This window comes from Ascaphus truei, unplaced genomic scaffold (assembly GCF_040206685.1).
Source record: "Ascaphus truei isolate aAscTru1 unplaced genomic scaffold, aAscTru1.hap1 HAP1_SCAFFOLD_440, whole genome shotgun sequence".
In the NCBI taxonomy this organism is placed as follows: domain Eukaryota; kingdom Metazoa; phylum Chordata; class Amphibia; order Anura; family Ascaphidae; genus Ascaphus; species Ascaphus truei.
In genome coordinates, this window is record NW_027456771.1 from 244,551 (window position 1) to 261,010 (window position 16,460).

The window sequence follows — 16,460 nt, forward strand, 5'->3', positions numbered from 1 at the left end:
TAAAATCTTTATTTCAAATACAATGAAGACGAAACTACATTCGTTCTAAACGAGTACATCTGTATTCTTTTTAAACAGACGTGTTTGGACAGAAAGCACGGCCGATAACACAATGCGCAAATGCAATACGTGTGACGTCATGTTAAGCCAGCGTGAAACGCACGCTAACACTCCTCCCACTCAATTAACATTCGGCTAACGCCCAGTGTACGCCTACAAACACTGAGCCGCACGCATGACACACTGCAGTTACCGTTACTATAACAAAACAAGACAGCCAATAGGCTTTGAGGTGCGCACGTCGCTTGGGGGCGGGACTTACATCCGTAATCCTTTTTAAGGACGCCTTGGCCCATGACAAGGGTCCCACGTCATACGTGGTGGACCCGGTTTTTTATTTTGTAGATGTTGCATGATAACAAAACAGGTATGTGTTAGAGTTATGGTAAAATGTTGCTAATATGTTTAAAGGGATAGGAAAGTACGTATATTTATTCCGTCAGCAATGTGTACTACTCTTTCAGGTTCTACTATATTGTATTAGGAAACAATTTGTTTGTGATCGCTACATGTTATGCAGTCTGCAATGTTACGCTGTATCCACGCATTGAAAGTGAAAATGGTGGTTACAAAAAAAAAAAAATTTAAACGCAGAGTCAACGCATAACGATTGTTATATTTACCATTCTTCAAGAATTAACACTTCGTCTGCCTGCAACTGGTCGCTCCAGAAATGCAAGGCATTTTCATCCACGCTTGACCCAAACGCTGAATCCAGTATGACACACATCTCCTCCATGAAGCGCTCATAGGAATCGCCACTGCTTTCTTCAAACAATTGGTCCGGAGGTAGGTTCATTTCTTCGGGTACCCATTCCAATGCATTTTCAGCTGAAAGGCTTGGTACATAATCATAGTAGTTATGTTCTTGTACAATGTGGGTTTCAGGAATGGAGGGTGCAGATATTGCAGCAGGTATCGATTCACACGGAACAGTAGTAGCAGATCCATTGCTATTGGCATTAGGAATAAATATGCCATTAAGCACAATATGTGTGCCCTCTTTCACGGTGAAATGTTTTTCCTTGGCAATCTTCCAGAAACCATACTTGTCTTCTAGCTTATCCTGCACACGTTCAAAACAGTCATTAGTTGATAAAGTGAATCTTACTGAGGAATTAAAATTGCGCGCATGCCCACGTTCTTGGTAATAAGGATACTTGGCTCGAATCAAATCATAGATTTGACATGTGTTCGCTTTGTGTCCGCAAGTGGACAAAATAGCTTCTGCTATCATGAATTTATACCCTCTGTGCGGATTCATATTCTTTACGAATTCATCAGCCATTGCAGATTAACACAAAAGATGTGTGCAGGTCTCTGTTCTTTGCTCATAAGAATGAAAGTGGTCAATGCCTAACAAATTGCTGTGTTTCCTTTTCAAGGTCAAAAAAAGTATCAACTTTTACTCCTTTTTTGAAGCACCAATTGGATATGTAGAATTAATTGGTTGAACGTTTGTGGTTTCTGATAGCCGTTTGTCTGACAAACATGTATCATTTTTTTATCTCGTTTCTCACAACATTCCTAGACTTTTAATTAAGTAACATTGTGGTTTCTTGAAAAATAAAATAGAGCACTGTGTGAAAATAGTGCTTACACAGCCATATAATGAAATACACACACACCTGCAAAAGGAAATGTTTTTTTTCCGCATACATTTCTGTGTGTATTTGAAAGTCTGGTTAACTCCCTGTCTGCATCAGTTTAAGTACGTGTGTATCTATATATATAAATATACCTCTCTCATAAAGTGTATATTGTACTATATGTATATTGTGTGTATATATATATATATATATATATATATATATATAATGCAGGAGTACACACAACATATTGATGGCAGTAAGTAGGCCTTGTATGAAACCTATTTAAATGGTGATAAACATGAGTGAATTAAGTAATAAACATTTGTTTGAGCCCAATACTGTTAGAGGCTCACAGTTAGTATAGTTCTCAAACATTAGGCCTGTATTATTAAAATAGTGTCTTTTCACAAGGAAGCATGAAGTGTTTTTTTTTTGTAAATACATCTATACCAGTTTACATAGTACTATATATACATACACACACACTGTGTGTGTGTGTGTACATATATCCATACATACACTACCGACACACTTTATTGAAGTGTGGTCGGTACCGCAAGCCGGGAAATCTCCCGGCTTGCTAGTGGCCGCCCCTCGGCGTGCCGCGCGTCATAGACGCGCGGTCACGCGTCATCGGGAGCGTGCGCCCCCTGCACGCGTGTCCAGGGGCTCCCCGAGGGAGCCCTGGTGTCCCGCGATCGCGGGACAGCGGCAGGGGGTTCCGGGGGACCCGGCGGACCCGGCAGCGGTAGGGAGAGCGCCCCGATCGGAGGGCGCTCTTCCGCTGCTTCGGCGTGCGCCCGTCACACTCGGGCGCGCGCCAGGCTACTGCTGCGGCACAGAACGGGCAAATGCTCGAATAAACTGTGCCGCAGCAGTACTACATATTTATTAGTATAACAAGAACACATAAATGATTATAGGACAACATTACAATGGGCAAGCAAGGCCAAGGTAAGTAATATTTTACACATAATCCTGCTGTACACGGACAAGAAAGATGTTTGCAGTTAAATAGATGTGTGTTTTTAATTGCATGTGAATAATATGCACATGCAATGATTACATCAAGTAACACACCCAAATACAATGTTTTGCAGGTAAGTCAATGGCAGCTTCTCTAAACATAGCAACTGGCTCCTGCTGGACCATTACTGAACAGACGATTAATACATCAATATTTATAACACTATTCATTAATTAGGACTGTTAACATTTCCAAAACTTCACGTGTACAAGAACATACTTGAAAGTTTGGAAACAACACAGTCTTCAGCATACATACAATATTAATTAGATAATCTGAAGTCAACAAAACAAGGCCAAAGACATATTTAGTGAATTATAACATTTATTGTTTTTGTTCCTTTTGAGAGCGAGTAACAGGCCTACTTGTTGTCTCTTGCATTTTCCTTTTTCGTTTTGCAACAACTTTAGCCACAACAGAGCCACTTTGAGTGGCCTCTGGCACTTCACGGGCAGGGCTTGTGGCCAGTGACTCAACTACAGGGCTTTTGGGCAGTGACTGTTCACCGACAGGGCTTTTGGGCAGTGACTGTTCACCTACAGGGCTTTTGGGCAGTGACTCACCTACAGGGCTTTTGGGCAGTGACTGTTCACCTACAGGGCTTTTGGGCAGTGACTCACCTACAGGGCTTTTGGGCAGTGACTGTTCACGGACAGGGCTTGTGCCCACTGACACATGTGAGCAATTTGGTAGACACTGCACAAGTGATGGTTGGTCTGTTCGTGTCCAAAAACTGGTCAGTAGTAACTGCTTGTGCTGTTTTGTTTATGTCGCCTCCTTTGTAGGTGTCAGCTGCTGATTTTGTACAGATGGCAGCGGTAGGATGTCGTCAGGAACCTGCACAGCAATGTCTGCTACTTGACCGGTAACATTCGGACCTGGGGAATGAAGATCAGATGCATGTGGTGAAAACTGACCAGCATGTAAAGATCCTGCCTGTGAGGTGTTGAAGTTGAATTGTGGTACATTAGTCATTCTCAAGTAATTTGCTTGGGTTTGCTGAACAACTAATGCTTCAAATGAGGTGTTGATTTTTTGCAACTGTTTAGGCACTTCAATGAAGACTCTGTGGAGATGTGCCAATTGTGATACTGTTTCTTCCTGCAGTGCAATCATCCTTTCCAGCACTGTCATCAGGTCAGAATGGCGACGATTTTCTGCTTCCACAATTTTTCCCTCAGAAGCTACAATTGCATCGTATGTGGTAGTTGATGGACGATTTGGCGGTAAAACAGTTTCTATTGGAACCTCTTCATGCTCACTTGATTGTATTTTTGTGTCTATGGCGGCATCATCATCATCATCCTCATCATCATGTTCTAAAAATAAATGTACACATTATTAAATGGCATGTTAATCTCTGCTGTGTTACTATGTAATTCTACTGTGTCATAAGTAACACCTAACATGTTTCCATACGTTTTATAACCTCACATTAAAAACTACCTTGACTTACGAATAATGTTTGGACTCAGTATGAAATATGAATGAATGAAAAGTTGCTCTAAACTCAGAAGTCCTACATGATAGTTAACATCACTAACACAATACATGTTGCCTTACACTTAATTTTCACTGACACTAAGTAATCCTATTTAAAGAAGATGTGCAAAACAAATAATGAACATGACAACATAACATATAGAAGTGCACATATTATATGGCCACCAACTTATACACTCACCTTCTAGGTGTGTTGAGCTGCATGACCCAGGTGAAGACACTTGTTCCATCTCAGGTGACACATGTCCTCCAGGGGCAACTATATATAACAATAACATTAGTTGTACATTTACATGTGTAAATATTGAACAAACAGTTATTGTATGTTCTGTATTTATGAGTACCTAACAGCATCAGTTCCTTAACCGAAAATGTGTGTGTGAAAGTGAACATAAATAGTTGTACTAACAATGTACATGACTGTGTACTTAGAACTTTTGAGTTCAATAACATACAACATACTATGTTTCTGCAGTAATGCGTGAGGATAAATAGATTAAATTTGTACATAAAAATCATATGTTGTGTAGTCATATCAGTATCATAATGTACATAACTATCATGAGAGGAACATTCACAATGGTTATCATGAAGGTGGTCATATTGCAAAAAGTTTTGTTTTTGGTACAGGATATGTGTGGTACATTAATAGAAGATGTGGCACACCTGAATGTGGCTGTCACTCAACAAGACAACACATGCAGTGTGTGATAATGTGTCGTTGATAGTAGTTCAACTATAGATATGAGTGAACTAATGTGTGACGTACGGTTTGATAACTAATGACTTGTTGGGGCATTTAGTAGCTAGAGTTACGCTTTCAAATGAGTGGCATTAACTTCAGTTGTGCTAGTCAGGTTGTAAGAACGGTATTCCCTTCCCCAAAAAGCCTAATCAGCCAGACCTTTCAATTACTTCAAACAGGTGAAAATGGTGTGAACTAAGTTGACCCTAAAATGAGCCTGTAATTTGTGTGTGCTGAACCCCACCCCCTCTGTTGACGTGTATGCTGTGATGAGATATTCATTGCAGCTGCTTTAACACAATGTTAGAGGAGCTAAATAGTCGTCTGCAGTGTTTAAGTTATGAACACAATGACATAACATATGCTACGTGTGCCTCATTATGCTGTCTGTATATGACATAAAGCAAAAATGGACCTTTTCATAAACAACTATAGATGTGTTAGTGCAAGTGATGTTTGTAGGCCGTTGCATGCAATATATTTGATGCATGCTTAAAATAGGCAGTAATGTCATGTTTGTAGGAGTAAAATAAATAAATTACACAATAATATTATACATATTTATGTTCTGTACCTGTAGCTAGTAATAATTTCTCATTAGCATGTGTTACACATGTGTACTACCCTGTTGTTCCCCATCTTCGCCCACCATCAATTGCTTCCACTGCAGCAATGCATTTTGGGAATTCACATGTAAATGACCACGCAATGGCACGTGCTATATTAGTTACTGCTTTTAGTAGGACTACAACATATATGTCTATTTTGAGATATATATATATACAGAATCAGACATATACATATATAGATGCAGGTATGCTTATATTGTGAAGACAGTATAAAAAGCAGCGGAAATATGCAAAATAACTGTAAGCAACGACACGCCTAGTACAGTAATATTTCTCACCTGGTGGAAATTGTGAGGGATAAATTCCAATATCACGGTCACCAGCCAAGCCTTCCACGACGACGGGAAGTAATTTTGCCCGAAGCAGCTCCTCCAATGGAGTTAATATCAGACGTTGTGGTGTCGGCCCACCTCCAGTGCCAGTAGCATGCACGCGTTGGTCTTGTATTTTCTTTTTCAATTTTTACCTAATATCATCAAATCTTTTCCGACAATGATACTTGTCCCTGACACTATTCCCACACACATTGACACCAATGACTATTGTGTCCCACATTTCTTTTCTGCTTGATGAACTTGTCCGCCCTTGAAAAACATAGAAAATATATGAGGTAAATTAATAATAATAGAAGCACCAGTTTCCTACACTGCTAGCTGTTCCAAGAGATAGCAAACATGCTGTTTTAGGTGTAATATGTGAAACACATGAGCATTCACTACTAAACCTATACATGTAAGCAAGCTTGCATTCATATTCTATGCAGTTATGGCAAATTGACCGCCTGTGTTTAGTTGTCCTTGTAATGCATGATAAAAAGCTGTGTTTCCACACTAATTAACATAGAAAGATATTCTGTACCCATATTTGCATATGAACAAAACTCAGATGACCTAGGATCACATGTATTTGAAGAATAAATGGAAAGGTACACTTACCTAGTAAATGTCCATAGATACTGTCATAGTGCTCCAGAATCCCTGTGACAAGAGCTCTATTTTCCTGGTCATTGAAGCGAGGATTACGTGGCTTCTCCACACGTTTCTTCCGAGCAGGTTTAGGCTCAGAGCTTGGCTGGTGCTGACTGGACTCTCCTTCTTCCAATGGAAGAGACTCCAAAAGCTGGCCACCAGCAAGCACGCCACCACCAGACATCCCATCAGCAACTGAGCCACCAGCAGCACTCCCACTCCCAGCAACAGCACTCCCACTCCCAGCAACAGCACTCCTACTCCTAGCAACAGCACTCCCACTCTCACCAACAGCACTCCCACTCCCAGCAACAGCACTCCCACTCCCACCAACAGCACTCGCACTCCCAGCAACAGCACTCGCACTCCTAGCAACATCACTTACCTGAACAGTACGTTCACTCCGACGCGTACTCGCACGAGTAGCACTCCCACTCCCACCAGCATCACTCTTCCCACGCTTTGCGGGCATACTTACAGCACTCACAAAAAACAGACAACAAATGTACAGCCAATCACACGAAACACTTCCACATATAAAACTAGACAAAGATGTAAACAAAACAACAAAGGACAAAGCTCTCACAATACACAACAAGTCTCTCAGTTAATATGCAAATCTTAAATCACCCAGCTCTGTGCGTCTCTCTCTCTCTCACTCCCAACAACACAGAGAATGATTACCAGTACACGTTGCCTTTAAATATGGCGCGCTATCCAATACATGCTTGGTTCGCCTGATTCAGCAAGATTTGTGATTGGGCAACCTAACAGCACCCCGCCACGCACGCCGATACACCTGTGTGTGATCGGCAAATCATCGTGAGAGTGGGCGGATATGTTTTTGGCTTGATTTTGAATGTATTCGGCACTTACTGCATACGGAGAGGAAAAATCGCCAATAACATGACTAATCGGTAAGCTTGCCGATTTCACATAATCGTCGCTTACTGCATGAGGCCCCAAGTCCTGGCTAGAAATGGCCACATTGGAAGAATATATAAGGGTGGGTCGCATATCAAGAGGACTTAAGAGTCCTCAAACGCTCAACTTATATTACAGATAGTCGGGAGTTTGTCAAAGAATGGGAAAGGATCCAAGATCACTGTTCTTTAGAGCTAATTCGATTGTTAATCCTAGAAAGGAAAAAATAGATAATCGAAGTAGACAGTAAAATAACTAAAGTTTTTGGAGATTCTCTGTCTAGACAAACTACCGCAACTAACTAAAGACATGAATATTAAGTTGAGGAGATCAGAAAATCAAAGAGAGATTATGCTCTTAATATTCAAAGATGTTGGGATACAGTAAAGGAAACCCCTATAGATGGGGACCCTGCTATACATGACACACATGAATCTAAGCCTACAGTTCCAAATCATTCAAAGGGTTCAACACAAACCAAACATCCAAACCCCAAAGTTAATATTAATATCCCAAGGACACCAAGGGATCCCAATTTTTATGCTGGACCCACCCATGAGGACCTTACTAGACTCCCGTCCAAATATTAAAGGAACGACACTACAGATCCCTCTGGATGGGGTCCCAATTCCCACAAACAACAACAAGGGAATTCCCATTATTCTAAACAGAATAGGAAGCAGAACAAACAGCATACTCCACATAATAAGAAAAATAACGGTGCTTCTAGGAAACATACTAACACCCATAGAAGAGAGGAACATGGAACTCCTGTTATTCCTCTACATAACCAATTTGAAGCATTAAGGGATAAAAAAGAGGAGATAGAGAATGAGGATTTTTTAAACAGGTTGGAGAAAATGAGACAATCAATATCCACCTGGGATTCCAACCACTCACCTTTATTGGGAGCACCCAAAAAGAGTACAAGGAAAAGACAGGTTTCAGGAGAGGACATAGAGGGAGTGGAATCAGAGGGAAGCAAACAACCCTCCCCTCCCAAGTCTATCCAGATGACCCAACATTAAAATCGAAGGGCATCTTTAATTTGTCCCATTTTCAAATAGATCACACTTTAATGAAAGTCTTGGGCAAAGGACTTTCTTTTGCCCCTACACGTAGGGTTAACAATTTAGATCTTTATATAGATCTTCAGAAATTTAATCGGAAGTTAACCCTCAGCAGACATTTAGTTTCAGATCAGGGAGGTCGAGTGTCTACTCCTAACACTATTAACCCTATTGTCAATACACTGTCTTCCAGTGAACAAAATCATCTTGTGGACTTGATGTCCTTGATGGACGAGGGTCCAACTAGTGTTGGAGATGATATGTCTACGCAACACTCATTGTTTAAACCGAATTCTACTTTTTATCCCTATCATTCTAGGGGACAGTATATTGACATTTTCAATAAATTGGTGGAAAAGGAGTTTAAGACTCTGGAACAATCGCAGACAACTCGAACAAATCAGAATATGAATTTGACTACACAGGAAAGACATGTGCTAAAAACACTGCAATTAGATCCAAACACAATTGTACGTGAAGCAGACAAGGGAGGAGGCATTATACTCCAAGACAGAGTAGATTACTGCTTGGAAGCAACTAGATTATTGTCAGAACCCTTGTCCTATTGTAAACTTCCCAAAGACCCTACAGTTCAATTCCAACTGGGTCTCAATGAGTTGTTAAAATCTGCTTATCAATCGAATGTTCTCAAGAAACATGAGTTTGATTATTTGTGTTGTACGGCTCCCACCATCCCTATTATGTATCATTTGCCTAAGATTCACAAATCACTCACTAACCCTCCGGGGCGACCTATTATTTCAGGGATACATTCACTTACTGCTAATCTTTCATCTTATGTAGATTTCTTTCTACAACCACTTGTTTCACTATTACCATCACACTTACTTGACACCACTTCTTTACTCACTATTATTACAGATTTCACTTGGAGACCTTCTTATCAGTTAGCCACATTGGATGCTCAAACTCTTTATACTTCTATTCCACATGAAGGGGGATTAGATGCTATTGATCACTTTTTATCACTCCATGGCACTTTACCACTCCTTCAACGTAGGTTTATTCACGATTCAATAGAATTTATTTTGAAACACAATTATTTTCTTTTTGAACACGATTTTTATTTACAATTGTGTGGCACTGCTATGGTGACACGTTTTGCACCATCTTTTGCAAATTTATACATGGGATGGTGGGAATCGTCACACATATGGGGCGTCGATGTGTCTCCGCCGCAATTAATTATGTGGCGGAGATACATCGATGATGTGATTGTAATTTGGGACGGTGACAGCATCTCATTTGACAGCTTTGTTGCTGGGCTAAATGACAATCAGTTTAATCTGATTTTCACTAGCGAGTTAAGTCCAACGAACATCAATTATTTGGATTTGGAAATATATATTGCTGACAATAAATTATACACCAAAACCCATTTTAAAAGCACAAATGTGAATTCCTTTTTACATCCAACAAGTGGTCATGAGAAAAGATGTATTAACAACATTCCATACAGCCAGTTTGTGCGCATTAGGCGCAATTGTGCTGGTTTGGAAAAATTAAAGGTCCAATCTCAGACACTTGTGGAATGTTTCCTAGAAAAGGGCTATGATAGCACTATTATCGATAGGGCGTATAAAAGGGCGCTGAATACTAAGAGGGATAATTTCATTTATTTTTCAAGTAGTAAACAAACAGAAAATCAATTTGTTGCCATCGACGGTAGTTTGAATACATCCACTCAGCCATTGGGAAACACCATTGCTATCGATTCTCTTCCATCAAACACTGCACCACTAAATGTAGAGCTGAAAAAACCCAACAAGAAAAAATCATTTAATAAAAATGAGAGGAGACTCCATATGTTATAACCAAATTTAACAGTTCACATAGTAAGAAACAACATATCCTCAATAAATATTGGTACAGTATATCTTGCATATGGATCCCATTTTAGCCAAATTTTTACCCAAAAGACCACCGATTGTCTTTACATAATCCAATAATCTAAAAAATATACTGGCCCCGAGCCTTCTTAAAGGCAGTGTCCCTACTAAGAAGAAGGACCTTAGAGATTTATTAGGGTTAAAGGGTAACAACAGATGTAATAGATGTAAAATCTGTCCTAGAATGTAAACTCAAGATCATTTCAAATCTAAATTGACAGACTTTAAATATGAAATCCATAATTATATTGACTGTTTAACAACATATGCCATATATATCTTACAATGTGGATGTGGATTACAATATGTAGGTCGCACCAAACGCCATCTCAAAATACGTGTGATGGAACTTCTTAGAAACATTGTTAACATTCCCAAACTATTGGCCTCTGGTAAACCACTTACGCAATTGTTGTCTCATTTTAAAGATGTTCATCAGTGCAGCACAGTAGGGGTTAAATATATGGGTATCGAACATATAGCTACAACTATTAGAGCTGGTGACAAAGACTTACAAATTGCAAGAAGGGAGCAGTTTTGGATTTTCACCCTCCAAACTAAATATCCAGGGGGGTTAAATGATTATGTAGAACTGACTCCCTTTTTGAAGTGAATATATGAGTACGATCCAGTTAGTTATTCAGCTGTTCGCTTTAACATTCCCTATATGCGTATTATTGTGTGCCTTTTCCCCTCTCTCCATTATGTTTTTTTTTCCTGTTTTTTTGTTTTAGTTCTTCTTTTTCTGTTTCTTCCACCCCCAATTCTTATACTTCACAAACCTACAAACCTCCCCCCCCCTTTTTCTGTGTCATATGTCTTTTATGTGTTGCATTTGTATTTGTAATGTGTTTGCACAATGGTTTATTCGTATTTTTCAAGTCCTAAACTCACACCAAGGGCCAAATACCCCCCTCACCCATCCCCACTACACACAATAAAGCGGGCACGGTGGGTTAACCTCTTCATTGCCTTAGTGGCTATCCGCTATGGTAATGACGCAGCATTTTCTGTATTTTTAATAATATTGAGCAGGAGCAGGGTGGGTCCCTGAGCATTAATTTCTGGCTCAGGGAACCCCCTGATCACTGTACAATATTATTACAATACAGAAATGATGCTTCTTTACTATAGCGCTTAGCCGCTAAGGTAAAGAACGAGTGTTTATTTATACTGTATATTGTATGTGTTTTATTGATACTGTACATGTGCAGAGGGTCTCCAGAGCAGAAGCGCACAGGTTTCAGGTCTGGGGACCCCGTGCCCCCCGAGATACAGGCCCCTTTAGGGGGTGCCGGTATCCCGATGCTCTGCTTGGTTTACAGGCCGCGATCACGTGATCGGGGCCTTTAAACGCAGAGGGATACCGGCACCCCCTAAAGGGGCCTGTATCTCGGGGGGCACGGGGTCCCCAGACCTAAAACCAACGCGATTCAGCTCCGGAGACCCCCTGCACATTTACACTATCAATAAAAATGTATTTCAAATAATTTTTATTGTGCCGATGTTTGCGCAGAGAGAGAGCAGCGGATCTCTCTCTGCTGCAAACACATCACGCCCCCGCCGCCCATACAGTAGTATCATTTATGTATATGCATACAGTATACAGTACAGTACTGTATGTGTACAGTACTGTATGTTAGGGCTTATAGGGGTTGTTGTTATACAGTATATATATATATATACTGTACAGTATATACTGTATACTGCATTACAATTCATTATAGGGGACGGCTTCACAGAGAACAGCTCGCAAGCGCCACCATGTGTATTTTCACGGCATTGCAGTATTTCAGCAAGCCGGAATAAAAAGCTTAAATCCCTGCCGGAAAAGAACGCAATGCACTCTGGCAGAAAACGATCAGAAACCTGAATACACCCGAGTATACCCGAATATACCCGCGGGACTAGCCGAGCTCGAATAAAGTGTGTCGCCAGTGTATTATATTATATATGTGTTTTATCTACTACACTTGTCTATAGGGGGTTACCTGTTTGCATAATTATATGTCTTTATATTGTGTGGCATTTTTGTTTTTAAGTAATACCTTTTAATCTTTACAATGCCACTGAACTATGAAATGCATCATTATAATATGGATTTCAATACAAGAGGGGAGGATTCGTAACACCACCCACCCCTCTTACCCTCAATTCAATTGGTTGCTCAATTATCATTACCAACCAATGATATTACTGGATAGACATATAAAGGACCCCAGACAGGTGCCCCAGATCACGCCTGAAGAAGTATACTTTTGTATACGAAACGCGTCGCGAATGGTGTTGCTGGCTTATTGTACACTCACAGCCAGCCTACACACAAGTGGTTTTTTATTCCGATCACGATCATACACACAAAAACGGACAGGCATCGCCAGGACAGCTACAGGGGGCTTCATTTCATTCGCATGCGCGCTACGCGGTCCACCACGCTGACACTCGTGGAGGTCTGACGGCGTCACAGCGCTACAGGAACAACCCCAGCGCGCGGGACTGATCTCTGAGGAGTGATTCTGCCCCTGCTCATCCTATTCTGATGCCCTACCATAGAAGTGACGATCGAGACCTGGGATTATTAAAGTTTTTATTTATGTAAGTGGTTACTACTGTTTATTGTTTGTAATACACTTTATTTATCTCATTTTGGTGCGCTGTTGTGTTTTTTTTTCTTGGAACTTGGCATCGCCGTCGGAGTTCTCCGTTGGGATCCATCTTGGAGGTGGGGGAAGACACCTTGAACAACAGGAGCAGCAAAAGATCAGAGAGGAACTATCATTCCACACCCTTAAAGAGCAAGAGCGCGGACTGTAAACTTTTTTGACTAGTAATCTGTGTGACCCACTTGTTGAGTCACATGGCATCCCCCTTCTTTCCCATACAGTCACGCAGCAGCTATTAGACTCTTATGGTTTAATTGTCCAATTATCACATTAAATATAGTTAAAAATGAGCTGAAACACTCTCCAGACTCCACACTAATTTTTAACTATATTTTATAGTTTACTATTTTTATTATTTTTCAATCCCCCTTCCTTGTCCCTCGCGCCAGTTCTCCCTGCTGACTGTTCTCTGCAACTTCCTGGTTGCCATTCAGCGCCTTGTTCTATCACTGTGTACACCACAGACACTGCCTTGAACTTTGCACTTAGCCAGTGACGTCATCAGCGGTTGTCCCGCGAGACACAGAGGCGTGCTGCCGGCGTGTGGCAGTGGAGAAATACAGCGGAGCAGACTGCACGCGCTGCAGGGACCTGTGTGTGTACTCACACGGCGGACTTTCCATCTCAGCATACAGGAACGGAGTGAGTGCCCTCCACGGATCCAGAGGGCCCCCCTCTTCCTACCCGGCCAGATGATCGTGGGTCTCCAGTTCCGATCTCCATAGCGGGTGAAGACTGATGAGTCCAGCTGTTCCCTTGTGTGGTAACCCCACTAAACAAACGCTTGTTTTTATATTTATTGATGTACGCAGAACTTAAATCTTCTAGTAAAACCAACATTTTAAACTGTATTACACTATGCGCGTTGTGCGCCTTGTCTTTTCTCCACATTACAAATACAAATGCAACACATAAAAGACATATGACACAGAAAAAGGGGGGGGAGGTTTGGGGGTTTGTGAAGTATAAGAATTGGGGGTGGAAGAAACAGAAAAAGGAGGAATAAAACAAAAAAACAGGGAAAAAACCCATAATGGAGAGAGGGGAAAAGGCACACAATAATACGCATATAGGGAATGTTAAAGCGAACAGCTGAATGACTAACTGGATCGTACTCATATATTCACTTCAAAAAGGGAGTCAGTTCTACATAATCATTTAACCCCCCCTGGATATTTAGTTTGGAGGGTGAAAATCCAAAACTGCTCCCTTCTTGCAATTTGTAAGTCTTTGTCACCAGTTCTAATAGTTGTAGCTATATGTTCGATACCCATATATTTAACCCCTACTGTGCTGCACTGATGAACATCTTTAAAATGAGACACCAATTGCGTAAGTGGTTTACCAGAGGCCAATAGTTTGGGAATGTTAACAATGTTTCTAAGATGTTCCATCACACGTATTTTGAGATGGCGTTTGGTGCGACCTACATATTGTAATCCACATCCACATTGTAAGATATATATGACATATGTTGTTAAACAGTCAATATAATTATGGATTTCATATTTAAAGTCTGTCAATTTAGATTTGAAATGATCTTGAGTTAACATTCTAGGACAGATTTTACATCTATTACATCTGTGGTTACTCTTTAACCCTAATAAATCTCTAAGGTCCTTCTTCTTAGTAGGGACACTGCCTTTAAGAAGGCTCGGGGCCAGTATATTTTTTAAATTATTGGATTTTGTAAAGACAATCGGTGGTCTTTTGGGTAAAAATTTGGCTAAAATGGGATCCATATGCAAGATATACCAATATTTATTGAGGATATGTTTTATCTTACTATGTGAACTGTTAAATTTGGTTATAAAATATGGAGTTTTCCTCTCATTTTTATTAAATGATTTTTTCTTGTTGGGTTTTTTCAGCTCTGCATTTAGTGGTGCAGTGTTTGATGGAAGAGAATCGATAGCAATGGTGTTTCCCAATGGCTGAGAGGATGTATTCAAACTACCGTCGATGACAACAAATTGATTTTCTGTTTGTTTACTACTTGAAAAATAAATTAATTTATCCCTCTTAGTATTGAGCGCCCTTTTATACGCCCTATCGATAATAGTGCTATCATAGCCCTTTCTAGGAAACATTCCACAAGTGTCTGAGATTGGACCTTGAATGTTTCCAAATCAGCACAATTGCGCCTAATGCGCAGAAACTGGCTGTATGGAATGTTGTTAATACATCTTTTCTCATGACCACTTGTTGGATGTAAAAAGGAATTCACATTTGTGCTTTTAAAATGGGTTTTGGTGTATAATTTATTGTCAGCAATATATATTTCCAAATCCAAATAATTGATGTTAGTTGGACATAACTCGCTAGTGAAAATCAGATTAAACTGATTGTCATTTAGCCCAGCAACAAAGCTGTCAAATGAGATGCTGTCACCGTCCCAAATTACAATCACATCATCGATGTATCTCCGCCACATAATTAATTGCGGCGGAGATCCATCGACTCACCATATGTGTGACGATTCCCACCATCCCATGTATAAATTTGCAAAAGATGGTGCAAAACGTGTCCCCATAGCAGTGCCACACAATTGTAAATAAAAATCGTGTTCAAAAAGAAAATAATTGTGTTTCAAAATAAATTCTATTGAATCGTGAATAAACCTACGTTGAAGGAGTGGTAAAGTGCCATGGAGTGATAAAAAGTGATCAATAGCATCTAATCCCCCTTCATGTGGAATAGAAGTATAAAGAGTTTGAACATCCAATGTGGCTAACTGATAAGAAGGTCTCCAAGTGAAACCTGTAAGAATAGTGAGTAAAGAAGTGGTGTCAAGTAAGTGTGATGGTAATAGTGAAACAAGTGGTTGTAGAAAGAAATCTACATAAGATGAAAGATTAGCAGTAAGTGAATGTATCCCTGAAATAATAGGTCGCCCCGGAGGATTAGTGAGTGATTTGTGAATCTTAGGCAAATGATACATAATAGGGATGGTGGGAGCCGTACAACACAAATAATCAAACTCAGGTTTCTTGAGAACATTCGATTGATAAGCAGATTTTAACAACTCATTGAGACCCAGTTGGAATTGAACTGTAGGGTCTTTGGGAAGTTTACAATAGGACACGGGGTCTGACAATAATCTAGTTGCTTCCAAGCAGTAATCTACTCTGTCTTGGAGTATAATGCCTCCTCCCTTGTCTGCTTCACGTACAATTGTGTTTGGATCTAATTGCAGTGTTTTTAGCACATGTCTTTCCTGTGTAGTCAAATTCATATTCTGATTTGTTCGAGTTGTCTGCAATTGTTCCAGAGTCTTAAACTCCTTTTCCACCAATTTATTGAAAATGTCAATATACTGTCCCCTAGAATGATAGGGATAAAAAGTAGAATTCGGTTTAAACAATGAGT

General features: G+C 40.2%; 2 protein-coding genes across 2 annotated transcripts in view; both read right to left on the reverse strand.

Annotated features, from left to right (window-relative positions):
- Window positions 1-16,460, reverse strand: part of LOC142484855 (uncharacterized) — a 191,414-nt gene that overhangs the window by 144,990 nt on the left and 29,964 nt on the right. The gene's annotated exons all lie outside the window — the stretch shown is intronic.
- Window positions 3,445-6,005, reverse strand: LOC142484853 (uncharacterized). The gene is made up of 3 exons (XM_075584084.1): window positions 5,835-6,005; window positions 4,364-4,441; window positions 3,445-3,998 (listed from the first exon to the last, which is right to left on the reverse strand). Exons 2-3 carry the CDS (start codon window positions 4,410-4,412, stop codon window positions 3,445-3,447), a joined length of 603 nt encoding a protein of 200 aa, XP_075440199.1. The 5' UTR covers window positions 4,413-4,441; window positions 5,835-6,005.